Genomic DNA, 18234 nt, shown 5'->3' with positions numbered 1-18234 from the left:
AACAATAGCAAGGTTATAGGGGGTCATGTTTCTAACTTAAATCATACATATGGCATTCATCTAGGCAACATGTTGCCAACTTTTGGCGTATGGGGAAACTCCATCTTTTGACAACTGAATTAGTGAAATATGATATAATAAGATGGTAGAGCGATAGCAGGGCGTAAGTGTCTAGGTTCTTTGCATTCGTTTCGAAATATAGAACCCAGTCTCTACAAGACGTGAGGTATCTCTTTTAGTGCCACAGTCCTGCAGTTCAGAATCCCTTCATTGGAGTTGCTGCCTTCTTTGCTTTGTGGAGTCAAGTCAGTGCGGACTTGTCAGTCTAGGTCAAACTAATGTCTATATGAAGTTAATACATGCCAGTAATACCAAGCATGAGACATCAATCATCATTGCACCCTGTGTGAATATGACCTCGTTTGTGTCCAGGAATCAATCCCTACCCATTTGCTTGACTTCATTAAGATTAAAGAGCTCAGGCTCTATTGATTTGTCCTTGTGAACTGGAATGATCTTTAGTGGACCGGATGTAGAAATCATCTCTAATGTGCTGCTAATACCAAATAAAGGAATACATTTTCAATTAACATCAGTTTTTTTAAAGGAGACAAATCCGTAATTTTTTAAATATGCCCCAAAGGTTATGATGTTCAAAAGAATACTGTTTTACAGGTTATGCAATGAAGCAGTTGATACACTAAATTTAAAAAGTCAGTGGAATTAAATCACTGAGATCACACCAAACCAGTGTTGCATTTTTAGATGCCTGTGTGTATTGAACATTGGGACAAAAATATGAATAAGAAAAGGAAGGGTTTAACTACTTTTGAATGCTGAAGCCAAGATCCTATTTTTATATCTCAATCCATTGCCTGGACACTGAATTGGGTACCCCTTGGTTGTAATGTTGGCTTGTATTCTTTGTGAGACTGACTGCACAATACTATGTAAAATGGCAAGTCATCCAACTCTCCTGCCATTGTCTCATGCTGATGCATACCAGTTTCAAATCATAATTAGTCTTCCTGCCAAAAGCAATCTTCCCAGTTTTTTTCGATGCACATTACTCCACAATGTTCCTGCAAGTCCGTTAGTTTCTGCTGTCGATGCACCACCTACTAAAGCTTCACTATCTTTCAGGTCAATCGGCTGAGTTTGAAAATGCTATCTTGTTGGCCAGTTATGCTGCCAATCCAATGTTTAGGGAGTAAACAGGGTGACATCATTGTTGCTCTAAATCAGTAATGTGTAAACTAATATACTGTACAATACAGTGAAGGTTCATTTGGGTTGCTGATTCATAATTGCAGTAATTGAATGCGTTATAATGAGGTTCTTATAGTATATGATATACAGTTTCTTCCAGCATCCACGCAGTTGGTTATATATTGAGATCTCATCAATCCCACTTTAAAATATCAATTGGCAGTAAGTAAAACAGGTGAATACAAGGCATTTCAGAAATGACAACAGCTATTCAGATTGCAACCGATGTTTATTCAGGAAAATTCGTACAACCACTTACATTTCATTTGTTTACGATCTGTTAGCTTCGGGTGCTTGAAACATAACAATGAGAAAAAACAATGCAGGTACGATTGACAGGAACGTACTGTATTCAGCACTTTTACAGGTATGGAATGCAGCACTGTTTTTGCATCACTCAGAAAATGTGACTTTGCCTCAAAGTTAGTTGGGTTTACAATTTAATTGCCATCGTTCTAATTACAAAAACATTAAAAAAAACGTGTTCTTTGTGTACGCTACAATATACAGATTGATGTAAGACATATCAAAACACGTTGCATAACACAGCAATTCTTTATCATTATTTGGAGACCGTTCACAGAAATGAGTTGTCATTCAATAATACTATTTATTAAAAACGTCTTGGCATATAATAACAGGAACCAAAGGGATGTACTGTACCAAAATTAAACAAATACAGAAAAATGTCACTTATCTGCAACATATTTAATATTTTATAGTATTAATCCTAATAGGTCATATTATTAGATTATGATCAGAAGCAATATTGGCTGGACTTCTTGGAAAACATTTGAATGAAAAAACATTGGAATATATTGTCCCCAATGCGGAATTTCATAGTGAATGCAAAATTTAAAATCGGAGACGGCAAACAAGTTGAATTACAGGGTGACAAATGTCAGCAGTGATCAAGAAAGGACTGTTAGGTTAAGAACCTTTGAAACAGGTTATGTTTTTTTGTTTTTAATTATAATGTGTGTGTGTGGGGGGGGGGACTTGCATGTTTACAAACTGTGTATACCACATACATTTTATTTGTTTTTAATTCGTTAAGCTATCAAACAGTCCTGGTTCAGTAACCCAAGGATATAGCAACCACAGGATTTACAAGGCTACGTTACATCTAACAGACTTACAGCACCACCTACTGATGGTAGGGCATGTTAACAATGCTATTGACTATTGCAAACTAGTAACTTAAATTGGGACACTGAAAGCGTAATATAAAAAAAAAAAGATTGAAAGCAACATTCTTAAATATGCAGTATTCCTTTTCTTAAGAAACCAGTGTTCAGAGATCACGAAAGCAGCCAGAAACAGCCTGTCGAAAGTGATTTCTGTTGCATTTCTTTGTCACAGTGTGATTTGCAAATGAGTAAAACGTTCTACATCTGGAGCAGATTTTTACAGAAATTGCTATAACGAGACATCTGATATTGGAAACACTTCTCTTAAGTGGCATTACTTAAGTTGTACAGTTACAGTGCTGTTAATGTGTAAGCCCACATTTCAAATGATTATTCTTTAACAGGCTTTAAACTGGTTGTTTGCATTACTGACCTGCACTTTCCTAACAAAAGGAATACTGCATTCTTAAAGCTATAGCAGGTAGCATTCGTGACTGGTAAGGCATGAGGCTTCTGTGTTTCTATCAACTTCAACTTAAACCAATCATGTTTCCTTTCCTGGGGGTATGTGTTCATGCTTTAGCTAAGGGATGTGATATTGGAGCGTCCGCCGGGAGGAATCACGATGCGTCGGCCTGCTGGGCGGATAGGGGTCTCTTCAGATGGGACACCTGCAGAAAACAATGCAGCTTAAACACTGAGCGATATCAGACCGCACTTATCAAACTTCTAATTAGGATACACATTCCAGAAGCAAGTCTTCAGCTCTCATGGCTGTGCACATGACACCAAGATGTCTCAGTGCATCTGTATGTGTGAAATGCAGACAATACATATATTGAGATCTGCATTTAGGTCGAGTATTATGCATCAGTTTTTAAAATCACTGCCCAAGTTTTTTCCTTTAATCAATTTGGTTTTAGTGCACGCTAAGAAGTTGGACAGGTCAATTCACTTAACCCCTCAACCTTCCAAACATTTTAACATGCTGTGTTCGACTATCAGAATCTAATTGCCAATCTGCAAAGCCATGTTTTGTTCAGATTAATGACATTTTGTACTGCTGGTTTTGTTGGTTACAGACAGCAGCTGTTGGAATACACTGGGAGTGGCAGTTATACTAATTAGTGCTAATTGGGGCTTATGAAACCAGCTGTGATAGTATATTTTTTCTTTCACATAAAAGGTGACATTTGCCTCTTGGAGTAAAACAGTTTTACAAATAGGGGCTATTGGGCTTGATTGTAAAGTGAATAATTCCACCGCACTGGAGAGTCTAATGGCTATAATGTGCTTTTGCCAGCATTAAAGGATTTAATCAGAGTCCATTCCTAAAATAGACATGACAATGCTACTGACCCATGGTTCAAACAGAAAAGGCAATGGACAGAAATGTAGTTCAACTTGCTAATAATGGCACTTTCACTGTCTGTTTTAATCAGGAGATGTGTACTGCATATGCAGGGTATATATGAAGGGTGATTCAAAGGTCACTAGACAAGTGGACAAGTTTAAATCGTGCCACTAACTTCTGTGTTTCTCCATTAATAAATGTGCTTGTCCCATTTGTTCTTTGACTTCTGAATGGCCTTTTTAGTACAATACCATTCTTCAAAGTATGAGAGATTTGTTTAACACCCTAATTAATCTCCACAACTAAATGTTGTAACACACAATTGCATCTCTTTTAATGTGATCGTCATTGCGTAAACAAAACTCTCTGTTGCTCTTTTTCCTCTCTCTCTCTCTCTCTCTCTCTCTCTCTCTCTCTCTCATATATATATATATATGGTCTTTAACATAGGCCTTTTATTTAATGTCACTATTACTGCAAGCTTCTGTGGTAGCTTCAAGTGAAGATAACTGGGCACATTCCCAACCCTGCTTGTCAATCTGCAAAACCACAGTCTGGGATTGAGCTCATAATGTAAAGTTACAATGCAGCTCGTGGAGTCAAGTGTGCTGTACCATATGTTGTACATCATCTGCATGACCTATAAAAAATATATCTGGTACTAACCTGTAAAAGACTTCTTCACCACAAAAAAAATAAAATATAAATCATAATTTATGCCATATGTGACATATAAAAGGATTAATACCCATCACATTAGAAATCACCAGACACTCCACTAGATATAACGGGCTCAGACATGAACATACAGCTTTGGCTTTTGAACCAGATTATGTTTTAGCTGTTTATTGTACTTTGGAAACCGATTATTGTATTGTGGACCAGTCTGGCAAATAGGCTGCTGACTTTGCTTTGGGCCCCTATGTTTATATCTAAGTAAGTAAATTCTGGTAATGTCCTTATGTTTGGGTCAGGAAAATCCAAATGGTTGAAAATAAAAGAGATATGCTCACCCCGGTGTGCAGGGTTACCTGCTAGACTGAAGCCAGAATGATGGAGGTTCCTGATTGGTGGAGCCTGCTTGGTGGGGGAGGTCCTGGCTGAGGCAGCAGGAGTTCCTCCTCTTGACATGGGCGTGAATTCAGAAACTGGGCCATCGTACATCCCCCTGGGGACAGCCCTCAGTACAGCCATCTGGAAATTAAACACACTCCGTTAGTACCAGTCACTGCAGGCCTGAACAGTACTAGGGAGTGGAGAAATAAAGGAGGACGCGCTAGTTGAATCTGGTTCACTGAAATCCTGGGGTCGATTTGAGGACTGATCAGTAAGGAGGTTTAGCGTGCATCAGCTTTTAAACTTTATAAATCTTGATTGCTGCCATGTCACAGTGTCAGGGTTAAAATACTACTACTACTGCAGAAAAGCAGCGTTCTTATTTTTACAATGATGTAGTGTAGCAGTCCCTAGCTGTACGAGAAGGCTGGTAAGTCCAACTAAGCACATAACAAAAACTACAAAAGGTTGAGACTGCAATTTGCCAGGAGTTTAATTTCTCAATTTGCAAGTTGTGTCTACTCTGCACCACTAGGTGGCAGGCAGACTAGCTGAATGGAATTTCTCATTCCGAGGTTCTGGGTTTCATCTGGTCCCCATGCAGATATTATACTGGTCTGTGGAGGGTGACCCAGAGTTTAAACTGAGATCTGCAGGTTAGTAAGGGTCGGCCGCTAGAGATTCACATATGGTGCAACTGCACACTGCCACGCAGCAAGCACTGATTTGTTTCCCAGATGAAACCGATTTTACAGGAAAAGGACATTCACATCTGCACAAGAAGCTTTGGTAATGTTATTGCTGGAACTCCCTTAACATGAATTAAAAAAAAAAAATTATTTGGACCGCAATTGGATCGGCTCTCACTGCTGAAGCGATATACTGTGAAACAGTGACATTAATTCAGTTCATACTGCATGAAGAATGCCAGCCAATTATTGAATGTGCGTTTTTAAAAATATGTATCTGTTTATCTATCTAATAAACATCATCTTGCTCTTTGAAATACCTCTGCACAAATAAACCTTCATTCAGACTTGACAAGTTAATCTATTTAGATTAAGGAGAACCACAACCACATGATGTTATATAAGAGTTCAAAATGTTGTCATGGTGTCTGTTTCATGCACTGTAGTGAAAATGCTGCTTTTAATTATGTCTCGGTACATTTTTGTTTAATGTATGTTTGGCTGTGTGTATGCAAATAAATGAATGCAATTTATGCTGATTTCCATCCAAGATCTTCGAGACAGAATCTCTCCCCAATGACACGGATATAAATCTGCACTCTGACTATTCAGACTGAGCAATGCAAATGCAAATTACAGCAACTTTGCTGCCAAAGGAACCGTTACTGGTTTCCAATAGCGATGAATCCCATTTGCAAGTATCCTGACCTCTGAAAATATGTGCCCAATTCTCTAAAAAGCTGCAGGGGTTCTCTGTAATTACCTATCCAGCTGTGCCCATAGGCAGAATCTCCCCATCTCAGCATCCATTAATATACAGGACCTAATGAGGGGAACTGACCTGGGAGATCCCTAGACCACAGTGCCTAGCAACCACACAATGTCTTTGAGCTGTTTGCTATCTGTTTAATAATATTAAACTAGAATAGGTAAATAATCTGAATGCCCTGATATATCTTTTGAAAGCAACAATTTGTATCCAATACTATCACCATTAAAAAAGCAACAGAAACATGAATTTAGGTAAACATGATCAACTGCTTGCAGTGTTAAATACCCCCCTGTAGTGGTTACAAGGAAGACAATAAGTCACTTGAAGTCAAACTCTTTTTGTTAGAGAGCCGCGTCTTACCTGTTTCCTGGCTTTGATGCGCTTGTAGGCGTAGTCTGGGAAAGGAGTGCAGGCAATGAAGCGCCCACTTCCCTGAGTGGCGTGCAAGGTGCCATCCTCTAGCACGATCTTCCCCTGGCAGATCACCACCAGAGGAGCCCCACGCAGCTCCATCCCTTCAAACACATTGTATTCAGTAGCCTGGAAGAGAGGGGGCGGGAACAGTGACACTCACTTTACACCTGTGACCCACAGTCCACACAACAGAAAACGAGGATTCTGTGGCCATTTTTGTTTTTTTAACTAGTGGGCCCTGGACCATGTTCTTATTAGCGATTCAGTACATTCATTATATTCCTGGCTATTTACAAACATTTACAGACAAAGAAAATGCACTATTATATAAGATGGCTTTTATAAACTGCTCAAAGGGTCGTATTTTAACTGGCTGCACATATCTGCCACAGTTTGGAACAACTGAACACAAAGCGGTTCTATACAAGGATGTATCGTACTCTATGGGTCTATTTGAACCATCTAAACAGTGGCTCATCTCAATACCACCACCCTATCATTTATCAATCCTGTTTTTTCAGTACACTGCAGTTCATTGTATTTGTTAATAAGTGGGTCAATGAATCCCCCCAGCTGGATTTATATAGGCATTAAAGCGGTATTTTGGTCCACAGCTGTTTAGATTATTAAAATACATTATTATGTACAGTGGGACTGTTTCTGCCTACCAAGTGGAGCCTTGAAACATGGTAACATTATCGGCCCTGTCTTTGTTTTTAGCAACATACGATGTAAACAGTTCCTTTCAGTCCTGTTTTTCTATTCCCCTCTTGGCATAATAAAGATAAACAGCTGCAGTTGTATGTACAGCTGGAACAAATGAGTTTGGAAAACACGACAGTGTTCAAGATAGCTGTCCTGCAATTGTTCAGTCTGCTGCTCCGCACAGGCAAGTTTGTTCTAGATACTCATTCCAGGAAGTACAAGCGCTGAAGGATAAACTGCCAAATATGATTTCATTATCAGCCCTTGTTTTACCTCTTGCCATATAATGACTGCGGCATGATGTAAGATCTATCCCTGGTGGCTTTTTTTTTTTTTTTTTTTGGCAACTGTACAGCCTTTTGGAACGAACCTTCAAGGTACTTTACACATGCGGATTACTGTTCCAAAAATTACAAATGACAAATTACATATTACAAATATGCACATCCCCAGGCAGTACATTTATATTGCCATTATTAATATCTACCGATGTTTGTATTTTCACTTAAACAAATACGAGCTCCTGAAAAGGAAGTAAAGCTTATAGAAAGTTGTAATCTGATTTCTCTGCATATGGGAAAGCCTTTGTCCACCCTGCCCAGTTCTCCATCAATATATCCAGGAAATGCTGTAAGCCAGGCAGGCACCAGTTAATTGTGTCAAGGTAATACCATTTTTTCTCTCCACTCTAGAATCTCACTGCTGGTAGAGAAATGCTTTCTCTTTGGCAGAGTGCTCAGAAATAATTGCTTCTACAGACTGGTGAATTCCCCTCAGTGCTGGTATTGATTTTTGTGATTTACTGCAAGACTTCCCAAGACCACTTACTGTTTGGTATATGCTGTAAACATTACCAAAAACACTCATCAGTACCGACAAGATCATCTGTACTTTTGTAAATGCAATTTGGTGTAAACAGCAAAACAACATGTCTCTGTACAGACATTGACATTAAGGAGATATGTTATACGTTTCTTTTCTTTAAATATGTTGGGTTCTTGTTGATAGGGTAATAAAGAATACATGAAACATTTTATTCTTGTGAAGATGCCCTAAACCTTGCTAAGTTTACTCTTTTATTTTCGCTATCGTCATAACAATGCCTGGGTTACACTGTATAATGCACTAAATAAAATACAGTACTTCTTTTTAAATAAAAGCTATTCCTTTAACTTCATAGATATACTTTTTTTTTTTAATACTTGGTTGTCATTTTTACAGGTGGCTAAATGCTTTGTTTTCTTGGTATCTCGAAATCCCCTTAATTATTAATGTGTCAGCATTAACACAATTGATTGTAGACCTTAACACTTTGCAATACCTTATCTTTAAACAGCTTTTCTTACCGAATGGTGTGTTTTAGCCGAGACAGTCCTCACCGCATCCGAATCCCAGATAACCAGGTCACTGTCCGAGCCCACGGCTATTTTGCCTTTCCTGGGGTACAGGTTAAGGATTTTGGCAGCGTTGGTGCTGGTAACTGCCACAAACATGTTCTCATCCATTTTACCAGTGACCTGGAAAAAGAATGTGTAATGATCAACAGTGATCCCTGATCAAACCATTTTGTTTTTCTAATACCTTGCACCGGTTGCCTGTAATGCTAAAGCAATATTAAGCTGCCTTGAACCGTACCAGTATGTGATGCAAAATGGATCGCATTAAAGTGTTGATATTATAATCTGATTTTTAACATCATACGCTGGAATATAATAGTAGAAATAAACAAATCTGCTTATCTTTAATAGCAAACCCCATGACCATTTTTCGAAAGCTTGAACTTACCACTGCCTTATCCCAGATGACTGCCATTCTTTCCTCAATGCCATTGACTCCCTCTGGAATCTGAGTGAAGTCATCCTTCCCAATGGCCTTCTGTGCTGTGCTGAAGGTACAGTGGGCACTCCCTGATACATTCAGGTCCCCGCTGCAACACCACATGAATGGTTTTGACAGTATTAGAAAGTGATACGCAATTAAAGTACAACACAGCAACACTTTGAAAAACAATAAAATAAATGGTTTGAAAACTTACAAAAAAAGGCTTCTGTGCTGTACAACAAATGCTATGAACAATTGTCTTATGATATTACTTGTGGTCCAATCATTGATGAAGTGTCACCTACACTGTTCTGGTTCTATCATTGATGAAGTGTCACCTACACTATTCTGGTTCTATCATTGATGAAGTGTTATCTACACTGTTGTGGTTCTATCACTGATGAAGTGTTACCTACACTGTTCTGGTTCTATCATTGATGAAGTGTTACCTACACTGTTGTGGTTCTATCATTGATGAAGTGTTACCTACACTGTTCTGGTTCTATCATTGATGAAGTGTCACCTACACTGTTGTGGTTCTATCATTGATGAAGTGTTACCTCGCCAGTAGAGAGTTCAGGTAGTCCGGTGTGGTGGGATCAGGACTCAGAGGTGGGGATGTCACGAAGGCAGCTGCCTTGGCCCAGTTTTTACTCCAATAGTGCGTCCCATCTGTGCCAAGGCTGGCTGTGATTGGCTCTCCAAAGACCACATTGCCTTGGAAAACAGACAAATAGTCATGAAAACCTCAGATAAACACAGACTTAACTGCTGGCAACAGTAGCATTACAAAATGCAAAACAAACATACAATACAAATTCGTAAACCCAAGCCAAGTAAAATTCAGACCAAGGCACCAGCATATTAGTGTGATTTATTGAAAATAATGTCTGTCACGGCTTTTATGAGGAAAACCATAAACATAATATGTCAATAAATACATAAATATATGTCTTTAAACAGACATATGTATCCAGTAAAAGCTTTCTTGTTTTATGCAAAAAAACCCAAATTAAAACCTAAAAGCAGCCCAAGGACCAGCACCATTAAGAAGCCTATGTCATGATGTTTCAATCACTACATTAATATCTCCTCCCGCGATCTGTAAATAGGAGCCTACTCTCCTGAGGGCCAACGGGAAAGACTCTTTTCTCATCATGACATGCAGAGTGGAATGTCAGGAAATGGAGCACTAAGTGGTGCTGAAACCTGTTCCGTTTCTGAAGTATTCCAATCTTGGAAGTGTTCCAGTTCTAGAATCTTTCCCTTTGCTCTCATTCGTAAAGCTATATCCCTTTCTCAAACCAAAATACAGTACAATCAAGAAACAGACTAAAGCAGGGTGTAAGCAGCCTGGTGAAATGATTTGCAATGGTTGTACTGCAAGACCAAAAACTACTGCAACTACCAAGCGTTGCCTGCTTTAAAGGTACAGTGCTGCCAGTTATGAGCAATTGAAGCCTGAAAACCCCAAACACTTCAACATCATATGAAAACACAGACAAAGACATCAATATTTAGTCTAAAAGTTTCTTATATTTTTACATACTGTAGATCTGACTTTAAAAAACTTCAATTAAACAAAAAAACTAACCTTTTTTCCTGGCCTGTGAAATGATGTCCGCTGCACTTTTGCTCATCACTTTGGACACGTACAGAGGACAGTTGGTTTGGCTTGCGATGGTGATGGCTCGGAATACAGCCTCAGCCTCAAGCTGAAGAGAAACCAAAAAAAGTGAGTTTTAAGCATTCACCATGGCTTCTGAGTCACATAAAGTCGACAGGGACTCGGGAACGCTATTTCAAGGGCCTGCTAGTTCTGTACGAACCTTCTTTGATAAGATGGTATGAATTGAATTATGTGAGTGATAAAAAACTTTAATATGACTTTTCTCAATATAACAAAGGATATGTTTCATAGATACAGTGCCTACTGTATTTTAAAAATGACATCCTGAAAATGCCCTGTTTATCAACACATGCAGCATTATTTTTAGCCAAATATTAAAAGCAATAAAGATTTACCTCCTCGGGTCGACTCAGCACATGACCCTCTGGACCTGTAATCCCCATTTCTAACATGCGCACTTGCTCCTATAAAATAATTGACATATAACATTAAGCTCGGTTTCAATTTGAATGTAGTTCACATCAATGTATCTTGACAGAATATAACATTTGGAAGCAGAACCATACATATCTAACATACATGTTGTGTTGCAAAGCTGAAAGCAACATACAGTAGTTTAAACACGTGTAGTAACTGATACCTGTGCAATGATCTCTCCGTTTTCAGCATGCACTTGCACCACAGCCCCCAGTTCTCCCAGGAAGGTGAAGATCTCATAAAGCTGAAAGAGAGCCAGTATTCACATTCTGTGTGAGCTGATACCAATGCAATCACTGACATCATAATCTTTCTGTTAATGTCAGGGGTACCTCAGGTTACACTAGAAAGAGGATTTCATCCATTTCATATATTTTGAATGGCTCTTTGCAGTGCAATACAATTTACATTTTATGGTAATCGTAAAACAAATTGTTGGAACATCTAAAGCACCACATGTGTCTTTGGGAATGGAGATTCATAGTTAAATCCATAGACTATTTTTAAAACCAGTCTCAGAATTGCACTGTACCTCGCTGTTGGTCATCTGATACAAATCCTTGTACGCCATGTAGACCAGGAAAGAGTTAACTCCTACAGAAAGAGAGGAGACATACAGGCAGCTTTATGAGGAGGAGCTACAACGCCATCAAACAAAGTGCATGGGATAATTACATATGGCTAATGGAATGAGAAGATGTTCCAGCAGAAATCTGCTTTCATTCCCCAGTTCATAACCATGAAACCACATTGATCCTGAGCTACTCTGCGCTCAAGTGCAATTCGGGTGTAGCTGCTACTGGACACTTACAGTTTTAAACTGGGGCAGCAGTGTGGAGTAGTGGTTAGGGCTCTGGACTCTTGACCAGAGGGTTGTGGGTTCAATCCCCAGTGGGGGATACTGCTGTTGTACCCTTGAGCAAGGTACTTTACCTAGATTGCTCTAGTAAAAACCCAACTGTATAAATGGGTAATTGTATGTCAAAATAATGTGATATCGGTATAATGTGAAATAATGTATGATGTGATATCTTGTAACAATTGTAAGTCGCCCTGGATAAGGGCGTCTGCTAAGAAATAAATAATAATAATAATAATAATTATCGTCTTGTTAAGCTCATTTTTTTCCTCCCATCATTTTACTAATTTCTCATAAAACTGATCCCAGGAACACCACACCCTCCTACACAAGTTTGTTTATTTTTGTTTTAACCACAAATGGCCAACAAGTCTACTGCTCTTTAACCCTTACATCTGTCCTAACGCAGTCCATACGGGAGAACATTGTTTATTTTCCCATTCTGCAGATCAGTTCAAATCATTGGTTAAACCACTTTTAAAGTGCTCTGCTTGCTGCTGGGAAACACATTGTGACTGCTCCCACAACCACCTGCTTCTTTCTGCAAGCCATTAAAGGCAATGCCAATCCCAAACAGGGCATTCTTACGGGTGTCCGACCTGAAATAGTGCCTGGATGCCAGTGCTGAATATGAAGAATGAGGAAAAGCCCTTCTCTATAGTGGACTCCAATGATGTACAGAAAACAACTGCATCAGCCCAATGGTGGTTACACTGAATAGAAATAAAAACTGCTTTGTTTCTGTTTCTGGCTTTGTATAAGTTGCGAAGGCCATACACAACCGCACAGAGAGGCGGTTTGGTTGGCTTTGTTGTTCTGGAACTCTAAATAGCTGCTGCTTCTGAAGCTAAGCCTCTTTGCTCCTTGGCTGTTTCTGCAGAGGGCAGGGCTGCTCAGGGGAAGTCTTTGTAAAGACAAAAGCCACCTAGATAAGCAGCCATTACTACAGGCTGTGGAGACAAGCACATGTATGCCCTGCTTATACTTCAGAATTGTCTTTCTTTAATAAATGCCAAGCATAGTTTTTTGTCCGAACTTCCTACAATGGGATTTGTATCAATTAAATAATACATGAGTACATACATTAATAAATACATTAATTAAACAATTAATTCATAAATGAACACATACATTCATACATTAATACATGAATTAAACTATTCCTATATGTAATCAATCCCTATATAAAACAGAGAAGACTCTTAACTTCTCATTTGATATTGTTTGGTGTTAAATTAAGATAATTGGGCATCGAGTGCATTTTAGGTATTTCAGTTGGAAGTATCTAAAATATAAAGACCTTTTTCCTTGATAAGGGTCTCCACTTCCTGCTTGGTGCTGTCACTCCAGTGAGTGATGTCCACATGCAGGGAGTAATCACAGCACGTCTTCTCGTCAGCCCATTCTCTCCATCGCTCAAAGGCTTCAGTGAGGCTGGCTCCAGGCTCTGGGATAACATGGTCAACTGCAAGAAAAGAAAAAAGAACAGTATTACAATGCAGGTCCACGGCAGACAAAATACATATGGAAGCACTGAGAAAAGGATCAATTAAGAATTTGCTACCGTAGTATAATATGGGTTTCTGTATCTAGGCCTTTGGTCTTAGTCAGACTGAATGCTCATCAAGAAAGTGCTGCATTAAGTTTCACTGGATTTAAGGAACAGTTTACACAGTATCCAGGATGACTGGGTTCCGGGCACTCAGTAATTATTACCCAAGAGTTTGAACCAAAAAATGAAGATGCTGTCATACAAAAGCTGCAATAGCGATCAGGGATTGCCCACTGCAGAAGGATACACTTAACCCAACAGGTATCCAAGCTGTTTAGTTAGTCCAGGCCCTGCCTGTAAAAGGCATGGGATGATTTGATCTGATTATATTTGGCAATGCCATTCAAACAGATGTGGTTGTCAGCTTTAGAACAATCAGAAGCTGCGTGAGTTAGGTCAGCTCGGAGTTAAGCTTGCTCTCTCAATGAGATACTTCTTAAGTCAACCGCAAAGGGGTTTACAGTAGGCCTGTGGTTTGGAATGGGATTCTGTATGGAAAATCCTGGTGGATGCAAACCCACAGTAATGTTTAAAACTCAATTTTCCTGTTGGGTTTGGCTTCTCTTTACACTTTACACTTCTTTCGCATTTATGAAAGAAAATATCTGCCTGCTGATGGTAGCTTTTAATAAGTATCAATCGCTTATTTGAACATGCCCATCTTAGTGTTACTAACAGCTAGATAGTTGGTAGGATGGGATCACCATGCTCATGTTTATATGGCTGTAATTTAACTGAGCTGGGATGACTGGACCAGCTAAGAAAGGGTATAATCGCTGCTCTTCAATCCAGCCACTAGGCCCTCTGGATTGCAGACTGCAAGCCTGTTATACAGACACTCATGTTTTACAATGCTGCCCTGTTCATCTGCATTTTGGTAAAGCCCACTGAACACTGGTAGCATGTTTTTCTTACCGATCATAGTTGTGCCACCAGCCAGTGCTGCCTTTGAACCCTGGAAGAAATCATCCACAGTGGTAGTTCCCCGGTACGGCATCTGTAGGTGAGTATGGATATCAATCCCTCCAGGTATGACCATTTTCCCATTGGCTTCAATGGTTTTAACACCTCCTGGAACAATTAAGTTATCTCCAAGTTGCCTGTGGATGAAACAGATTTGTCAGTTACAACATTAGTTTATTTGACATCTAGATACATATACTGCATGCTTGTAAAATCTGTAATCAACTTTATAAGCATTCAGGCATAGAGTAATAGGTTTGTCCGACATATGGTAGCTGGTTGGTAAATGGCTGAATTTCCCACAGCTGCTGTTGTCCATCAGCATTTCTTCAGTGTAATACAGAGTACATAAAACAATGGATGTAATTGACAAATCTAGGACAGAGCAGACATCAATCCACAGCTCCAGTGGAGAAAAGAAGCCAAGTTTTAAGTGCTCCTTAACCCTGCTCAAACATTACACTTTTTGTAACTTTGTAAGTACAGTATTTATAAGCATTCTGTGAATAATGCATACTTAATGAGCCCATCTTCTATGTAAATATCCGCGTAGAATGACTGGTCGTCATTTACAATCCTCCCTCCTTTGATCAGAAGCCTGTCGCTCTGTAAAAACAGAAAGACATCCAGTCAGCATTAGAAATATGCAACATATCTTATTTACGAAGCATTTTTATGTGTATGTAGCTCATAGCCCAACAGTTTTATTCCTAACTAAACTGCAACAGTCATTATACACCAAACTTAGCAGAAAGGAGACAGGCAACTACAAAGCGGAACACTGTTACAGTAGTACTGTTAATAATTTAGTTTAAGAAACTGTTATACACAACCAGTCGTGCATCTATAAATGTTTTATAAAGAATCTTGATATTAGACTGTTATTGGTAGTAGTTAATGTTAACCACGAACCGAACACAGAAAGGGGAAAAAATCTCCTATCTAAACACTAAACAAAACTTTTTTGTTTTTTTAAAAAGCACGGCTATGCTTGGTGTATTCAGTTTTCAAATAAATTCATATCAACTTAATTGCAATTTTAGCATGCAGTACACACTGCTGTGGTAACAGTGTACAGAAAGAACCTTAAACTCAGAATCTGTGAATGTTTTTCGTTATGTTAGATGGCGTCAAGGAAAAATCATGACATGTTGATACAACTTGGTACAAGATCTGAGAATGCACTTGTGAATATTTAATAGATTCAAATCTCATTCACCCGCACATTAACTACCGAAAGGGGTTTTAATACTCAGATCATGTATTTGTAGTAAAAATTACGCCTACAGAAAACCTACAAGACTAAAATAAAAACTGCGTCCTGGCAGAGTGCTCAATGCAGATGGAAACTTGCCAAAATCTACTAAATGTGTCATGATTCTTTCTACAGATTTAAAAAGCAGGACTTGGGCTGAACAGCCATTCCTGCCAGTTGCAGAAGTTCAAATAAGAAATATAGAATTTCATGCTCTTTTAAATAAATGTCCAGTCCTCTACGGAAACCAGCCATTACATTTTCTCACCAGCAGATCAGTTGATATGATTTATGTTAAACTTCGCTGCCAAGTTTTGGAAATGTTCTGTTTCAGTGTATACATCCTGGACACATGTGTGGCCATTTTAGTCAAACATAAACTCACCCAGTACGGTTGGGAGGATCGAGAGCTCTAGTTAAAAGGCCTTAACCTTTGGAATTAGATTTTGTTTAAGCAGACTACAGCAGGCTTATCCTGACAATGTTACAATATACAATTTGTGGCATTCTTAACATTTAAGTCAAATTTCAAATGATATCTGATATTGGTTCAATACAGGGATGGAAATAAGACTCCCATTGCATGGCAGTTTGATCCATGCCTGGCTTTACTATGATTTTAATAAGATGCACCTGAGCTTGTTACCTATACACTGTGGCTAATCGAGCTTGTAGTAAAACCTGGAATGGGAGAAACCGCTATGCAATAGGAGTCTTATTTCCATCTCTGTCCAATATATAAATTGGGTACACGGAAACACAAGCATACAAACGTTTCAGGGTTTAATAATAAGTGTTAGTTAGTTAGTTCTGAGGTCCCTGCTGCTCCACCATGCGAGCAATATTGGAAAATTGCTGTGAAAGGTTAACAAAGCTTGAGCTGTCACAGGAAAAGCAGTCTGAAACTCCACTCATCCATATGATAACAAGAGCCAATTAAAATGAAAACAAATGCTGTTCAAAAGCATTCTACAGGCTCACTCATTATGCTGATATCGAATGACTAGGTCATTTTAAAAAAAGTAATGGAGTATGAGGACCACATACTGCTGTGTGGGAACCAATGGTTAAAGTGGACCAGTGCACCTGTTTTAACCACTGGAATCACTGCTTCAGTGTTCAGTAGGAACATAATATCACGTCTTCATCAAACTTAGTGATGTGAGAGTGACTCAGCAGGCAGTGCACAAGACTAAGGGGATTCATTTCCATCACGTTTTCTGACCGACTGCTGCACAGTTGTTGTATCGAGACTAGCCTGTCCCTTGCTTCAGGTGTGTAGCTCCTTTCCACTGCTGTTTCCTAAGCATTCCAGTTCCACTCTGGTCCCTTTATGCTCGGCACGACACCTGTGGGGTGTCTTTCAATGCAATTTACTGTTGATTCAGCAGCACCCAGACATTCAAATGCACCTCAGTTGATGAAGATCACAGACTTTATGACACACTCTGTCGGTGCACGATATGCAGCAGATTGAATAAAATGACATCATGTCTACATTAGGGCTAGCTGGTGCTGAAATTGTTATTTTTTAATTAGTAAGTGTCCAGCTGCAGTCTAGGAAAAACCGAAGCACTTATGAGCTTGAACAAAAGTTATTGTATTTCTTGCTCTTATTGTATTACTTGTATTGTAACACTTGAAATGTATTTGCTTGCGATTGTAAGTCGCCCTGGATAAGGGTGTCTGCTAAGAAATAAATAATAATAATAATAATGAGGAAATATAAATATAATAGAAGGTCTCTCTCTCTTTCATATTCTCTCTCCAGCACTTATTGAGGATGCTTGGGTTATAATGAACGTTCTGTTCGAGCCGTCTAATGCTACTACAAAATGTCGCGTCTTGATGTGATTTTTTTTTTCTTCTGTTTTTAAGTCACTGCAGGTTCATTACATTAGGAAACATGGCTTTCAAATTAAGTTAGAAAAATCAATATGCTACCAATTAAACTTGATATATGCAGTTCAGTAAAAAAAAAAAATGTTAACCATTTAATTGAATCAATGTCTGGCAACCATTTTAGAAATGGAAATATCTGACAAACCAGTGACCAGCTATTGAGTATTGTGAAAGGACAGGGGCCCTGCACATTAAAATATGTGTTTCTGTAGCTGGCAGCCATCTTGGCTCAAGAGTGGGGAATCAGCCTGGAGCCAAGATGGCCACCCTTTGCACAGCCACATGGTCTTAATTAGGGTAAATAGTTTGGTGTGGTGTCTTTCTGGGGAGGTGATTGTCTGATTGATCAGCCCGAGAATGCCTGGCATGCATTTCCTGGCTGGCTG

At 39.0% G+C, this 18234-nt stretch overlaps 1 protein-coding gene across 4 annotated transcripts in view; it reads right to left on the bottom strand.

The window, feature by feature from the left end:
• Positions 1 to 1479: 1479 nt before the first annotated feature.
• Positions 1480 to 18234, bottom strand: part of LOC117431584 (dihydropyrimidinase-related protein 3) — a 30338-nt gene continuing 13583 nt past the window's right edge. For 2 of the 4 annotated variants that reach the window (XM_058996254.1, XM_034052678.3), the window contains exons 2-14: positions 15209 to 15297; positions 14644 to 14828; positions 13477 to 13641; positions 11850 to 11911; positions 11481 to 11561; positions 11236 to 11304; positions 10805 to 10925; positions 9771 to 9927; positions 9175 to 9316; positions 8736 to 8906; positions 6631 to 6810; positions 4767 to 4947; positions 1480 to 3070 (exon numbers count right to left, since the gene is read on the bottom strand). In XM_058996254.1, coding sequence (XP_058852237.1) covers positions 2979 to 3070; positions 4767 to 4947; positions 6631 to 6810; positions 8736 to 8906; positions 9175 to 9316; positions 9771 to 9927; positions 10805 to 10925; positions 11236 to 11304; positions 11481 to 11561; positions 11850 to 11911; positions 13477 to 13641; positions 14644 to 14828; positions 15209 to 15297 — 1695 coding nt within the window. In that variant the 3' untranslated portion in view covers positions 1480 to 2978. The remainder of the gene's footprint in view (positions 3071 to 4766; positions 4948 to 6630; positions 6811 to 8735; positions 8907 to 9174; positions 9317 to 9770; positions 9928 to 10804; positions 10926 to 11235; positions 11305 to 11480; positions 11562 to 11849; positions 11912 to 13476; positions 13642 to 14643; positions 14829 to 15208; positions 15298 to 18234) is intronic. The other 2 variants (XM_058996255.1, XM_034052679.3) reach the window with 1 other exon arrangement.

The sequence above is a fragment of the Acipenser ruthenus genome, chromosome 22 (assembly GCF_902713425.1).
Source record: "Acipenser ruthenus chromosome 22, fAciRut3.2 maternal haplotype, whole genome shotgun sequence".
Lineage (NCBI taxonomy): Eukaryota > Metazoa > Chordata > Actinopteri > Acipenseriformes > Acipenseridae > Acipenser > Acipenser ruthenus.
Note: the sequence above shows the minus strand (reverse complement) of the source record. Positions and strands in the feature narration are given on the sequence as shown.